Source organism: Cydia splendana, chromosome 24 (genome assembly GCF_910591565.1).
Source record: "Cydia splendana chromosome 24, ilCydSple1.2, whole genome shotgun sequence".
Lineage (NCBI taxonomy): Eukaryota > Metazoa > Arthropoda > Insecta > Lepidoptera > Tortricidae > Cydia > Cydia splendana.
In genome coordinates this window covers 1,980,982-1,996,784 of record NC_085983.1, presented here as the reverse complement: position 1 = coordinate 1,996,784, position 15,803 = coordinate 1,980,982, and the positions used below count along the sequence as shown (strand labels likewise).

The 15,803-nt window shown below is 38.0% G+C and overlaps 2 protein-coding genes across 2 annotated transcripts in view; both read left to right on the top strand.

Moving 5' to 3' along the window:
- LOC134802352 (zinc finger protein ZFP2-like) overlaps window positions 1–1,732 on the top strand; it is a 52,509-nt gene extending 50,777 nt beyond the window's left edge. The window contains exon 12 of the mRNA XM_063774973.1: window positions 1,168–1,732. Coding sequence (XP_063631043.1) covers window positions 1,168–1,260 — 93 coding nt within the window. The 3' untranslated portion in view covers window positions 1,261–1,732. The remainder of the gene's footprint in view (window positions 1–1,167) is intronic.
- Window positions 1,733–6,145: 4,413 nt separating this feature from the next.
- LOC134802254 (nucleolar protein 58-like) lies at window positions 6,146–12,183 on the top strand. The gene is made up of 4 exons (XM_063774840.1): window positions 6,146–6,419; window positions 7,600–7,782; window positions 8,372–8,547; window positions 10,852–12,183. Exons 1-4 carry the CDS (start codon window positions 6,413–6,415, stop codon window positions 11,119–11,121), a joined length of 636 nt encoding a protein of 211 aa, XP_063630910.1. The 5' UTR covers window positions 6,146–6,412; the 3' UTR covers window positions 11,122–12,183.
- Window positions 12,184–15,803: the final 3,620 nt, after the last annotated feature.

The following is a 15,803-nucleotide window of genomic DNA, read 5'->3' as shown; positions in this document are numbered from 1 at the left end:
CATCGTCCACAGTACCAACTATTAACAACACACCAACGAATAGCCTATGATTAAATGTTTAGTTTATAAACTACTCACTACACTAGTCACACCTTTACACAACGACGACTGGATGATGAATGAAATGGTAAGTTTAGTAATCTGTGAAATGAAATGACCACGCACCACGCCAAAGCCCGGGAGGGAGGGTGTTATCTATGTTCGCATCTTTTGTTTTGTCGCCCGCGATAAGACAAAGTTCGCATCTTTTGTTTTGTTTTATACAATGGATACATCTTTCTCGGGTAAGCGTGTTATTTGTCCGTATTAAATTGACACGAAGCAAAGTAATTGCTAAATGATTTAAAGTTGTATGTGGTTATCCCACCACATTTGAAATCATAGGGCAAGAGAAACACTCGTAAGAAAAATATACAGTTAGAGATACTTACAGATATAAAACCAAATTAAATGATGTTAGTGTGATGGGGACCTTTGGACCCGGCATGGCTCAGACCGGGTTTTAGTTTCTTAAGTTTTGTACATATTGTAAAATGTATCCGTTAGTGTTTAATTGATGTTGTATTGTAATAATTTATTTTAAGCATTTTTATTACTCTTGACGTATACACCACTAAAAATGTGGTGCATATTTTACTTACAGTGTACAATATTGAGTTATGCTCTTTGAATAAAAAATTAAATGATAAATATAACTAACCTAAAACATACGTATACCTACCCCGTATACCTACCGCTTTCTTTTGTCCCGACCGAAATAAACTGTTTCTTTCACCCCTCTTGATCTTAAGTAAATATATTTACATGTAAATATATTAAAAGAGAACTTCGGATAATAATAACCTTCGAAAATAAATATAATAGTTTCAAAGGCAAAGTTTAGACTCGTCAGACAACAACTGAAGACGTCTTACACAGATAAGACGTTGGCAAATTTGTGCCAACTTGTTTGGCCAGACCGCCACTAAAATAAAAGAAGAAGAAGATAAGACGTCTCCAGTTGTTAAATGCTCTAAGGATATAACTCGGTTGCAAGAGCGGTCGAACCGGTGTTCCAAAAGGTCACAAGTTTCTTGCCCGATGCGAATATAAAAAAACCAGGGCAACGCTAGAAAGCTGATGACTGATTTTCACGGTCATGTCCTAATAAATTCTTGTTTGTTCTAGGTACACACAGGTGAGAAACCCTACGAGTGCCAAATCTGCAACAAAACCTTCACCCAATCCGGTTCCTTGTCAGCATCAAGTACGTGCACATGAAGGTCAAGCCGCTGCCCCGGCGCCGGCGAGAGCTAGCTGCCAGCGGAGTGTAGATTATATTAAAACCAGGGTGCATAGCCAACATGCCACTCGTTTATGCTTCCGTAGTTATTGTTGATCAAACTTAACCGACATGATTTGGACTTTTCTTTTGACGCGGTTTTCAACCGTACATTATATTTGTTAAAATTTAAAATAACAACTTACTGTTTTTCTTAAATAGGTAATAATAAAAACATAATTATGGTCCAACAAGAAATTGTAAAAAATTATAGAGGGCGCCACTTCCTACGTAACTGTCTCATTTTTGACGTAAAATGTTTTAACAGGGCAACAAATTAGTATGGAATTTTTTTAGTTCCATTTTATTTAATTTCTACTATTTTATATCGCATGTTTGAAATCGTCGTGAAACGTAAACGTTCAATTTATGCCATGTTAAGGCCCCAGTATACAGTGGTAAAGGATGGGCCATGCCACGCCATCGCCATTGTGTACAGGGTACAATGGTATACAATGGCGGACGACTGGCCGTCAGTTGTCAGCCGTGGTGGGCAATCGGGAAGTTGTCGGTTTTTTTTGGCACACTTCAAAGGAATCGTGGCGTACCGTGGCCTGTGGTGTTCACACAGTCGCCATTGTTTGTTTAGTTTATCACTTCACTGACAGCTTGAATTTTTGACCGCTTGATTAAATGTTGATAGCCCAAAATGTCATTATCGTGGAGCAATGAAGAGACTTTTCAGTTTATAGATTTATATAAATCAGAGACCCGCTGTTGTGAATATACACAACATGTATGTATACGCATGTATATGTATATGCACCATTGTGTGAACATCTACGTGATATAGGCCTACAGTTCCGCATTGCAAAGCATGGCTTGGCATGGACCATTCTTGACCACTGTGTACTGGAGTCTTTAGAGGCGTGGGCAACAATAATCGGAAGCAAGTCAAAATATATAATCTGTAGAAGCCATAATGGGCCCACAGATAACCAGTTCGCCGGATGATATCAGCCTGTCAGTTGTTCGGAGCTGTCAAATGTTGCTTCTAACTGACAGGCCGACATCGTCCGGCGGACTGGTAATCAGTGGGCCCCTTTAAAATGTTGCATGTTGCAAAAGTGGTACGTAACTCTTCGTAATTAGGTATGGTTAAAAAAAACACAATGTTAGTATGATAGTAAGTACCTAGAGTCGGACCAAAAAAAGGCTGCAGCGGATTTGATTGCCCACGCAGTGCAAGTGTCATTTATACGTCATAATGTCATAGAAGTTTGACGTTTAAAATAACACTTGCACTGCGTGGGCTATCAAATCCGCTGCAGACTATTCTTGGTCTGACTCTAAATATAAATAATTGATGTTAGCAAGCTAGTGTGATTGTATTGTGCAATTAAGTTGTAAATATTATTTATTAATAGTATACTGCGAGTTTTCTTTCATTTACATACCCTTCTCTCCCTCGTGGTCAAAAGTTTGCCTTAGAAACTATTATATTTCTTCTTCTTCTTCTTCTTCTTCCTCGCGTTATCCCGGCATTTTGCCACGGCTCATGGGAGCCTGGGGTCCGCTTGACAACTAATCCCAAGAATTGACGTAGGCACTAGTTTTTACGAAAGCGACTGCCATCTGACCTTCCAACCCAAAGGGGAATCTAGGCATTATTGGGATTAGTCCGGTTTCCTCATGATGTTTTTCCTTCACCGAAAAGCGACTGGTAAATATCAAAATTTCCGTGACCCGCCACGGTTTCGCACGGGTTAACAAATTATCCACCTAAACCTTCCTCAAGAATACTATATTGATAAGTGAAAACCCCATGAAAATCCATTCAGTCGTTTTTGAGTTTATCGCGAACATACATACAGTCAGACGCAGCGGGGGACTTTGTTTTATAAGGTGTAGTGATAGCACTCACCGAGACAATCCTTGAACTCCACTGTTGCTATGATTGTCTGTACGCATATATATACTTACAAATCTTACAACCAGTATGTGGCGCTTTTAGATAACTATTTAATTGCACAAACATGCGGGTTGTCATAGCTAACAAAGGCACATCACGAAATACGCGTTTTCGCCACAGAAGGGCAACGCCACCATAGGGCCTGCCACGTAACATGCCTACGGTTGTTGACGCCAAAGCACAAAGAGGGATAAAGAAATACTATATTTATTATGGTTTGCACCTATCAATAGGGTGGCAAACCATGTACAATGCAAGATGGGACGAAGACATTAAAAAACTGCAGGACTAAACTGGATCCAAATAGCAAAGGATAGAGACAAGTGGAAATCGATGGAGGAGGCCTTCACCCAGAAGGGGTCTAATGCACACAGCAATATTACTTAAAACTAATTTATCACTTTATTTATCTCTGCGACACGGCTGGTCGACGCTTCGGGAGACCATAGGGCTGGCGCTTACCTCTCCCAGCGCATATCGCTGGCAATACAGACAGGTAACGCAGCCAGCGTTATGGGCTCAATGCCGCAGGCGGAGGTTCTAGAAGGGGTATTCTCTTTATAACTTCTTTTTATTTTTATATATTTTATTAGTATAGTTTAGTTTTTATATAATATTATAAGTATTAGTTAAATTTTTAAGTAGGTTTATTTTAATTTTAGTTTAGTTTTTAAATCTTTAATTCATAGTTAGTTTTAATGTTTTTTTTTTTTTATTACTTAAGACTTCATTTAAGCAGTATTACTTTCTTATTTATCAAAGAATTGTTCTTGATATGCAATATGTAACTTAACTAGGTTTATTCAAAGTGCTTAAGGCTTTTTTATTTTATTTTATTATATTTATTATGCATTATGTATATTGGTCCTACGGTTGACAGTGAATTTCCTATCAACCTAGGTTTGGCGTTAACATGTTGGTGGTTCATTATAATTTCCAAGTCCTACCTGAACGTCCTGTCATCTGCTTTGCTATAATGTGATAATTTTCCTCTGGTGCCTGGATTATATCCACCGCCTGTTGATAAAATGAAATATAACCACTGAAATATAGGCACTGGTATTCAACACGGTCCCAGTACATGTCATCTTGAAATTTAAGTCATTGTCAATAGAGGTGACAGCAAGGTGTCATCTATTGGGCATTAGCATGTCGAGCACTAGTACGTTTACCTTATAATTCGATTTTTAGCATTAGAAGAAAGGTTAACAATCTTGAGGTGTCTTTTAATTGAAAAACACTTTTGTAAAATAAGTCATATACGATTATATAAGTTCTTTTGCTTTCATAAGTAATAGTTACTGATTATTAAAAAGCGTTTTTTAATTAAAATACAAGTCAAGATCGCGTGGTCTTTTTCTAATGCTAAAAACCGGACTATAAAGGTTAACTCCAGAGTTTTTGCCTCAGAGTAATACCAAAGAATAAGTAATTGTATGGTAATACTACAATGAATATGATATACATAGCACTTGGGATCCCATTTACCTGTATTCGTAATTTAATTACTATGATCAGAACTTTTGCTGTGACTGTTATATATTTACCTAGTCCAATATTAACTCCAGTTAATCAGCTTTTCAGGATCCAGGGATCAGGTTCAACACACTATGTCTACTTCTACTTGCACAAACTTGTTCTTTCAATCACCATTGTCTTGTCCATTGTTCTCACATTGCCCATTGTTCTCGACTAACGGAACGGACTAAACAATAGCGCCAAACGCCAAACAAATGTATCTGTCATCTAAATGTTACCAGCTACAAATATATAAAAGCTTAGTAACATTCGCGGGTCGTGGCTCGGCTCGCGGCTCGTCTCGTGTTCGCCTTGAGCGAGCCTTGAGCTCGTAACATAGAAGGTAGGATCCTATAGTGGTATACGCGTGCCTCCGTGAGGGACAAAACATACGCAATGCGACACTATGATTGGTCGAATTTATTTGTTGCCCACTATAATCCATACTAAATTTACGGTGAGGAACAAATAAAATGTGAGACTGGGACAAGGACAAACAATAATAGCTCTTTCGCTGCTACTCCTACTGAAAGATACATAAGGCCCCATACGCACGACAGCTTAAAAAGCGTTGCGTTAAAACCCGACGTTGGCGCTTTTTTACCGTTTCCAATATTTGTGTTCATATGAACGCTTAAAAATCACTTGTGAGTCGTAATGCCACGTACGCATCTCAGCAAAGCCATACTTTATTTGCTATTACGACGTATTATTTGAATATAGCTTGAATATTTCAGGAATTTGTTAGCATAAGTTGACATTTTTAAGGTGATACTAATAATAATCTTGACGATTGACACCAAAAATTGACACTTGACAGCCAACTGACAGCAGCGCCGGCGCTTTTTTAACGCTTGTGAGAACAGATACACGGAGTTCCGTATGCTCTATTCAATTTGACGCCAACGCTCAACGCCGAAAATCGAACAGTGCTCGATAAAAAAGCGCCGCGCTTAAAAATCGCCTTCGTGTGAATACATACATGGTTATCCATTGGTGTCATTCAAACGCTTTTTTAACGCGCGTTGAAAAAGCTGCCGTGCGAACGGGGCCTAAAACTATCTTGTTCGGTCACTTCCCCCCACCTTTCATGCCAGATCCAGTTATATACTAGATTCATGTTTGACATTGACAATGCTTTGACAGGTGCCAATCCCGATATCCCGTTACTTGCCTTGTGTCAATTTAATACCGACAAATCATAGTCTAATAAAACATGGTCTTCCATTCCCAGAGTGACACGGGCCTACGTCACAACAACATGGCCGCTATATATAGCGCTATCGCATATTATCATATAGCGCTGTCGCATGATGACGTAGCCCGTGTCAGTTAGGTGACCTAGAAAAGACGGGAATGGAGTACCAGGCGGAGTATATTATTATACCATGCCGACAAATAACACGCTTACTTCAACTTGTATAAAACAAAACAAAAGATGCGAACATTGTCTTATCGCGGGCGATAAAACAAAAGATGCGAACATAGATAACCGCGCACCTAACCCTCCCGGGCTTTGGCGTGGTGCGTGGTTATTTCATTTCACAGATTATTAAACTTACCATTTCAATTATCATCCAGTCGTCGTGTGAAGGTGCGACTAGTGTAGCTGTAGCGATTAGTTTATCAACTAATTTAATTTAATCGTGGTATCGGTAATCATGGATGGTGAGTTTTGAGACATTTCCACTTTAATATTACCTCATGCAGTATTTTCTGTAGTGTGTAATATAATAGCAGTTACTTTATACTAGAGTAAATTGAGTAAAAAATGTCTAAATATAAGTTAGAGTCAGGCCAAGCTAATTCCTCAGCGATTTTGAAAGCAGTCTTTGCTTGTGATGTCTTTGAATGCTTGTGTGTTCGGAATTTACGTGTATGTACGGAATATCATTCGATATTTACGAGTCAGTTTTCGTTAAAGGAAAACACCATGAGGAAACTTTATACTACATGAAGTCCCCAAGATATTGGTGGGGCTACAGCTCTATTCCTCTCGTGTCTCATGGAGGCCTGTGCCCAGCAATGGGATGTGTATAAATTTTAGTGTAAAAATAGAGTCTCATATTTATCAAGCAATAACAAATGACATACAGGTTGGCTAAAAAAATAAGTGCATTCCCGTTGCTAGGAAGGTTATGGGACTAAACTAAGCGACTTTTACAGTCTTTTTTAAAGTCACTCAGTATAATCCCAAAACCTCCCTGGCAACAGGAATGCAGTTATTTTTTAGCCACCGTGTATAGAATGTAAATTACATGCTCTAAAAATTATAGAAAACCTCCATACATTAAGTATCCCTATCAATATTATAAATGCAATAGTAACTCTGTCTGTCTGTTAGTCTGTCTGTTGAAGTGTTGAACTGATTTAGATGAAATTTGGTATGGAGATAATGTTTGGCCGGGGAAGGATATAGCGTTGTTTTTACAATATCTTGATTTGGGTGTGTCAATATAATTTAAAAACATATTTAATAAAGGTTAATCCACGAAAACTATTTTAAGTAGATCGGCTCGGTTAAGCCACTTTTGTAAATTTTTCAAACATGGCGTATGTTAAGTTAAGGTATGGGACCCCACATTAGACATGGTCTGGCACGTACTTGACTGGTTTCTTCTGATAAGTGTAGGAACCTCTATCTCATTACGTCACCACTTTGAAAAAAACTCGTATCTTATTGTTGTAAAATTGTGGTTACTAAATGTATGGGATGCATACAGAGTTACTGCGTGTTAACTCTGAGTAGCAATGCAAGATACGAGAATTTTTGAAAGTAGGGACGATTAGTAGTTACCTACTACAAACAGTTTTATTAACTGTCTTATAAATAACTTTTTTTTGTCAGGTCTCCTTAAAAAGGAAGTGAAAGAAGAGATGCAAAGTGTGAAGGATGAGCCAGTGTATGACGACGGTGCCGACACGAGCGAGGCTGCGCTGGGCGAGCTGTACGCCGAGCACGAGGTCAAGGATGAGCTCGTGCTGGGGACGGAGCGCCAGCACCGCCCCGGTATCGGCCTCGCGGTGCGCGGTAAGTTTCTATTAAAAATGATAGAATACGACAAAAGTGCAGCGAACATGGCGTATTTTAAAGTACGGATAACCACACTAGACATGGTCTGGCTTGTACTTGACGGTTTCTTCTGATAAGAGTAGGAACCTCTATCTCATAACGTCACTACTTTAAAAAAAAACTCGTATCTTGTTCTGTCAACCAGAACAAAAATGTGGTTACTAATGTATGGGATGCATACAGAGTTACTGCGTTTTAACTCTGAGTAGCAGTGCAAGATACGAGAATTTTTCAAAGTAGTGACAATTAGTATAGTTTGTTTTTTTTTAGCATTAGAAAGAAGGTAAGCAATCTTGACATGTCTTTTAATTGAAAAATGCTTTTTAAAGATCAATAACTATTACTTATGAAAGCAGAAGAGTATAAATGATCGTATTATATTCATAATTGTTAAATATTTGCCGTGACCTATTTTTAGAACGTGTTTTTCAAAAAGAAGACACATCAAGATTGTTTACCATATTTCTAATGCTAAAAAAACGGACTATAGTTACCTACTACAAACAGTTTTATTAACTGTCTTATAAAAATAACTTTTTTTTGTCAGGTCTCCTTAAAAAGGAAGTGAAAGAAGAGATGCAAAGTGTGAAGGATGAGCCAGCGTATGACGACGGTGCCGACACGAGCGAGGCTGCGCTGGGCGAGCTGTACGCCGAGCACGTGGTCAAGGACGAGCTCGTGCTGGGGCCGGAGCGCCCGCACCGCCCCGACGTCGGCCTCGCGGTGCGTTACTTGCTACAACTGAGGGTCTAGTCAAGATGGCAGTAGTTTTCAGAAAACGCTATCCGTTACACATATTATTTACTTATCTTATTCACATCCTGACATGTTTTGATTGTCTTGATGCAGAGAACAATAAATTTCATTTATGTAACTTAGTGTAGGTATTTGTACTGTGACATAACATAGCCTATAAGTTAGCACTAACAACTATGGACTGTAATTGTCTGAAAATATATAATTTTTATTTTTTATTTAATAATCGAGATAGAAGAAAATAGTTCGTCGATTTATATCGAAACCAAGCGTGCCGATTTTTTCCACCTGCTGTGACGTCACAGCCGCAATTTAGTGATGGGAAATCCTAACCGATTCAAAGACACCGATGCCCCTCTGCCTCGCTACGATTCAACTGTCTTGCTTATACTCATGGATTTTATATCTGCGGTCCCGCTCGCTCACTTCCCGCTCCCCCGCGAACCACACCAAAAATCGAATAGTACGCCGAGTAGTTTCAATGTGAGAGGACGCGCTTTCGAGCGGTTTCATTCTGTCGACGCTGGTGGTATTGGAAGCAGTTATGCATCGCTCCCAGGGTTGGGCAAAATACTGGCTTCCACGTATTCCAAATACAAATTACAAAATACATTTTTAAAAGTATTTGATATACCAAATACAAACTACTTTGGTGACTGGTATTTGAAATACAAATTAGAGTGTTTAAAATAATGTAATGTATTTCAAATACAAAATACCTTTCAATTTTTTTTGTTTAATCATTTAGTTTTTTTTAACGAATATCCTTTCCTAAAAACTTATAGGATCATTGCGCTAGTTTTCGTCCAGCTCTAGTTTTCGTCTACTTGACGAAATTTCAATATAAACCTACATTGCTGCACAAATTTGGACTGATTTCAATCCTTAATGTCGAAACAATATATCTGTCTACATATAAAAATTATATTTCGCAAATAGTAAATTAAAAATGAAATATATTATTTGCTAATCTGTCAAGTGGTCGAAAACTAGAGCATGGACAGAAACTACTGCAATAACCCTATCCCCTGGCCGTTGACAAAAAGTTCCGCGCAGAATAGCTCGCGCATTGTACCTATTTGCCCTCGTACAAGTCGTACATAATATTTAAAAAAAAAGGTCACCCATTCAAGTACTGACCCCGCCCGACGTTGCTTAACTTCGGTCAAAAATCACGTTTGTTGTATGGGAGCCCCACTTAAACCTTTATTTTATTCTGTATTTAGTATTTGTTGTTATAGCGGCAACAGAAATACATCATCTGTGAAAATTTCAACTGTCTAGCTATCACGGTTCGTGAGATACAGCCTGGTGACAGACGGACGGACGAACGGAAGGACAGCGGAGTCTTAGTAATAGGGTCCCGTTTTACCCTTTGGGTACGGAACCCTAAAAACATTCCATTTTACGATCATAGAATTTAATGAAATGTATTTTGAAGCTTAAAGTATTTGGAATACAAAATACATGTGAGTGCAGTATTTGAAATACCAAATACTAAAATGTATTTCAAATACATGTAATTGAAATACTGCCCAACCCTGATCGCTCCCATACACGACCCAATTTTTTTTTATTTAGGTACGCTGAATTGTATCAAACTAGTTTATACTTACCGGTCGTACATTGTTATAATAAATTTCTGAATAAAAGTATCCGCTTCTGCCAATTTTCCGATTTTTCCGTCCAACAATGCCTTGAATCCGCGAGTTACTTCAGGGGAGGCATTACATGCATCAAAGGCACTTTTTTTACCTCTGCCATTAAAAGAAGACACCGTGTCGCATCCTGTTAAGGCATGGAAAATTGGCAGTACTTCAGCTATTTCTGGTTCTGTAATATGTAGGAATACATTAGTTAGTATGTATTTACTGCGGAACTTTACACGTTTTCATTACTAAGGGCATGGCAAACACGTACCGAGTGCATTGGCAATAGAGTGGCATGTAAAAAGTGTGCAAGGTAAAAACACAATTTTAGATAACCTAAAAATCACAAATCGATTAACGTGAATGTCATCGATTTTCTGACGGACGAATGATAAAGACAGACGAATGATACAGACAGATGAATGATAAAAACAGAAGAATGATATTTAACGGAATCATTAGATTCCTAAATAAAATTTGAATTGAATTTTTAAAATAAAACTTATTATTCTAAAAAAAGATTGTATCTAATACTTTTATATATATATACATGTATAGGTATAATATTTAGACATATTTCAATTATTTGGATATAACTCACTTAGTATATATGTTGTTGTAGGCTATGGAAACATCAAAATCGCGAAATAAAACCAGGGAAGAAATTTTAGAAGCCAAAAGGAGAGCTAGCCGAATACGTCATGAAAAAATAAAAAAAGATTCTAAACTACGTGCACTGAGAAAAGAACAACAAAAAGAACACTATGCAAAAAGAAAGAGAGATAAGCGTGTCGTATCTATTAAAGATAAAAGTACAGATGAACAGCAGAAACAAAGACAGAAATGGCGTGAAAATTCGAGAGCATATTACTGCAAAAAAAAAGCAGACTAAGGAAATACTCCAAGTGAATATTAAGCCCCGCATTCACACTCCTACCTTGTAGTCCGCCTCGTTGGGTAGGATGGTGTATGGGGGTTGCGGACTACGAGCCGTCCTACCGTTTAGCCGTTTGTAGGACGGCTCGTAGTCCGCAACCCCCATACACAATCCTACCCAACGAGCCGGACTACAAGGTAGGAGTGTGAATGCGGGGCTTTAGGGAAGAAGAAGAAAGTGAATTGATTGAGTCTAGCGGCGGCAGTGACAAAGATCCCTTACTCGTTGAACCGCCATATTCAGTGAGGCAAGACACAAACAAAAAAAAATGTGGTTACTGTACTTTCGGACGTCAAAGTAAACTATGGTCTTAAAACCCTTAAAAATCTCGTATCGCCCAATACCAGGGTTTGGGAACATAATTTTTCATCTTTGGCTGTGGGAAAAAGTATTAAAGAATTAAAACATAAGTAAATGTTTCACAGAGTGTGGCCAGTCAATTGTCACAAGAAAAAGGCGGCAAAATCAAATTTTACAGGTGACACGCTGATAGTACGCCGAATACATGTGTATAATCGATAGATATATGTAACTGCCGCCTTTTTCATATTGTTCGTATTAATGAGTACCGCCTTGTTCATAATAGAAGAAAAGAGTTCGTCGATTTATATGAGAACCGAGCGTGTAACATTTTGCGTTAAATCGAATTTAGCGTGTGGACGGATTCAAGCGCTTATTTAACGCGCGTTGAAAAAGCGCTCGTGCGAATGAGGGCTAAGCCAGCAGACTTCGACGGGAGAGGACGCGCGCGCTGGTCTTGCGACGCACCCGCTCATCATTAGTTTTAACATTGTTCCTTTTACCATAAGAAGTAAGACTGAATGTAGAATATATTTTTTTTGTGACGATAAGGATAACTATTAGGTATATGTTATGTTGAGTAGTTCTTATTTGCAAATCGTTATTTTGATTAATTTATAAAGTAGAAACCAAAGCGTGAAATCATAATCATTAACAAAATCTTGTTGAAACTTATGTGATAAATAGTTAAGTATAATTGATAATTTCTTATTGCTAACCTTATCTTATCAAAGTCTATATCTACAATCTAATCATATAGGTATAGAACATAGGTGTAAAATGAAACTACATATTGATTTCTTTTCGTAATTTCATAAGTTCAAGCTGAATAGTGCCTTCAACAGGCCGGCATAAACGTTTGATGGTTCGTTGGTAGCTTCAGATGCCCGAAGGGCAAACCGTCCAGAAATAGGAGCCCGTCGAGCTAAGTTGTGAACTAAATGTTTTTTGAAAAGAAACAGTGCGGTAAGACCACATGGTAATAATTATTATCGCCTAAGAAATAAAAATAATGCGAAAAAAACGACTTGGAAAGTATTAATTATAGAGAAAGGAACGCCTGGTGACATCTATGAACGAAAACAAACTCTAGTGGGGAAAAATGCGACCGGGAATAATGCTACGCGGAACTAACGCGTTTGGGGCACTGATCTAGCTACTCACCGGTGAAAAACTATAATATCAGTGTGGTGTGTGTGAAAAAAAGTTTAACCAATCGTGTAATTTAAAAATACATAAACGAATCCACACTGGTGAAAAACCATATCAATGTGAAGAGTGTGAAAAAAAGTTTGCTCAATTGAGTTGTCTAAAAATACATAAATTTTCCCACACTGGTGAAAAACCATATCAATGTGAAGTATGTGAAAAAAAGTTTACTAAATTGTGTAGTTTAAAATCACATAAACGATCCCACACTGGCGAAAAACCATTTCAATGTGAAGTGTGTGAAAAAAGTTTACTCAATTGACTATATTAAAAATACATAAACGATCCCACACTGGCGAAAACCCATATCAATGTGAAGTATGTGAAAAAAAATCACTCAATTGGGTAATTTGAAATCACATAAACGAGTTCACATTGGCAAATAACCATATCAGTGTGAAGTATGTTAAGAACAATTTAGAGACTTGAGTATTGTAAACAAGCATAAACTAATATGTAGGGGTAAAAAAAACCTTATCAACATGAAATATGTAAAAAAAACGTTTGGGGGATTAGGTGAATTGATTCTGAGCCCATCAACGTGCTCACTAGCGCCACTGCTAAATAATAGTAATTATTTAAATTTAACGATAGATATTTAAAAAGGGGAGCCGCTATGTACTGTATTTAAGTACCTTTTGAATACATCAAACTAGTTTTTATGTTGCTGGATTCGTCTTTCGACGAGGTAAAACTACTTTTGACCAACATGCTCAGTCAAAAGCAGTTTTGCCTGTTTTTGTCGGTTAAAAGTTCTTTTGACCAGTTCACACTTTTGACTGCGACACTTCCTCTACCGCCCATTTACACACCAGCAAAAAGCCATACCAACGTGAAGTACGTAAATATTATATTATTAATGTGTATTTTTAGAGTAGTTGAGTTGACGAAGCCTGTTGCGGATTTTATCGCTGTAGTTTTTTGTGATGATGCCTGTAGCTGATTGTAAATTTGTGTTTACCTGACGAAGCCTGCGTTGCGGATATAAAAGTATGGTCTCTGAATAAATAGTACGTAAAAAAGTGTACTCTATCGGGTCCATTAATCACGTAAACGAGCACACACTGGGGAAAATACAATGACCTTTTATTTATGTAGACGTGTGACGTTCATAGTTGACAAAACTAAAATTTGATCCAACGATTTTGACAACTTGACAGGTTGGCGTCACCTATACATATATTATTATACTCTTTGGGCGTCACCCATACGACTAACTAAATATATTGGAAAATATAAATGTGAAGTATGTCAAAAGCAATAGGGGATATTACTGCAATGTTCTGCCGCCAGAGTGCAGCACTACCGACTCAGTAAATTCATAGACTAACTTATACATACTGTGCCTTAAACTGTTTTTGACAAGTTTTCACAGACAATAAAATATGACATTGATGCACCATGGCGGTTTGTTAACAAGGGCCTACCGGTAAACGCGAAAATCGAAATTTAGTTATCTGCCTCTTTATCGCTCGAATATGCAAGAGTGATAGAGAGATTAAATAACGAAATTTCGATTTTCTTGTTTCGCGGAAGGCCATGTGATTGACGTGACGTGTGATGTGTCAATGTGGTTTGTTTGCTGTATGTGCCACAAAGGTGCCACCTACGCAGAGCTTTGCCTAATATTCCCTATTCAGAGACTCAAGTACTGTAAAGAGACAAACTAATGCACCTGTCAAAAAAGATATACCAAAACTTTTTTATTAAGGCCCACTTGCACCGTCTCACTATCCCGGGGTTAAGCGGTTAACCTTTTGGAGGCCAATGTTCGATATATCCGCACCGCAGGTCCAATCCGTGTTTGGATTAATCGATCACAGACCACAGCCGGCCTAGCCAAGGTTACAATCGCTATCGCTTCGACAACGAAAAGCTTTATGTCTCTTTATCACTTCCATATTAGTGCGACAGTGACAGTTGCGTTTCGATCGCTACGGAGCGTTAGCGATTGGCATCTTGGCTACGCGGCCTGAGCAACATAGACCTACATGCATATGCATAAAGTTCAATTTCAGTTGTGACACTTCGGTGAAGTGGCGTCCGAGTGACGGCTTTTGTGTTTGGCACGGCGTCGAAAAGGATAAACCGTTAACCCAGTGTCAAATTGTATTGGTAACCATGGTAACTCCAGGATTAACCAGGTAACCCCGGGTTAGTGGACTGGTGCAAGTGGGCCTAAGAGGACATGTGTCAATTGATTACTTCTAAAACTGCATGTGTAAATTGCATTAACATTAAAATTATAAAATATTTAAAATGAAAACATTCTAATATTTCAGCTGTTTTACTGTCCCAATATCAGGGGTACGAAACTCCTCCCTTCGGGCAACCTTGGCTTAGCATTGCTCAGAGCTATTATTAGGGTTGACACGACTTGACGTCCCTTTGCGTGCACGACCACAGATAAGATAATGGCTTGAATTTTGACAACCCTAAATAGCCGAAAGGGATAGTGCCATATATTAGAAAGGGACAGCATTGTTCGACCCTGAATCGCTGTCAAACTTCGGTTTTGTAGGAAGTGTCCTTTCTGTACGTTAGTACTATTATTTATTCTGTGATATTACGACCCGAATCTCGCCTAAATATGCTTTATTGAAATTACTTTATTATTTTCCCGCCTCGGCCACTAGTGTATGATATTTTAGTTTTAAATTATTTATTTCAGGCACAAATCCCTTATTCAATCAATCAATCAATCACTTTATTTGCAATAAAACATACTTTAAATGTATTAGTGTTAGTACAAAAAATATTTTAATTCTGTACGGTAGTACCTAATACTTATTGTGCCGTAGCTAGTGTTGGGTAAGACTCAAGTCCTTTCAGTCCTCTGCTTCAAGACTCGACTCAGTTTTTGAGACTCTTATAATTAAGTCTAAACTCGAGTTCTTTTCAACTTGTTAGACTTGAGTCATTTTCAGCGAACTCTTGATTTATTAAAAAAATCAAAACGCATTGTATTTCTGTAAAACTCATGAATTAGGTACACAAATCATACAATAACGCCTAATTTATTTACTGTTATTTAGGAAAAACCTATAAAATTTTTGACGGAGTCTTTATTCGAAGGCTCGAGTCCTTTTGAGTTGCCCTTAAAGAAGACTCAACAAAGGACTCGACTC

Excerpts from the sequence above, each read along its gene's own strand:
- LOC134802254 (XM_063774840.1), top strand. Across the intron at positions 7,783-8,371 it reads TATCGGCCTCGCGGTGCGCG|GTCTCCTTAAAAAGGAAGTG; the intron begins GTAAGTTTCTAT and ends TTTTTTTGTCAG. Across the intron at positions 8,548-10,851 it reads GCCCCGACGTCGGCCTCGCG|GCTATGGAAACATCAAAATC; the intron begins GTGCGTTACTTG and ends ATGTTGTTGTAG.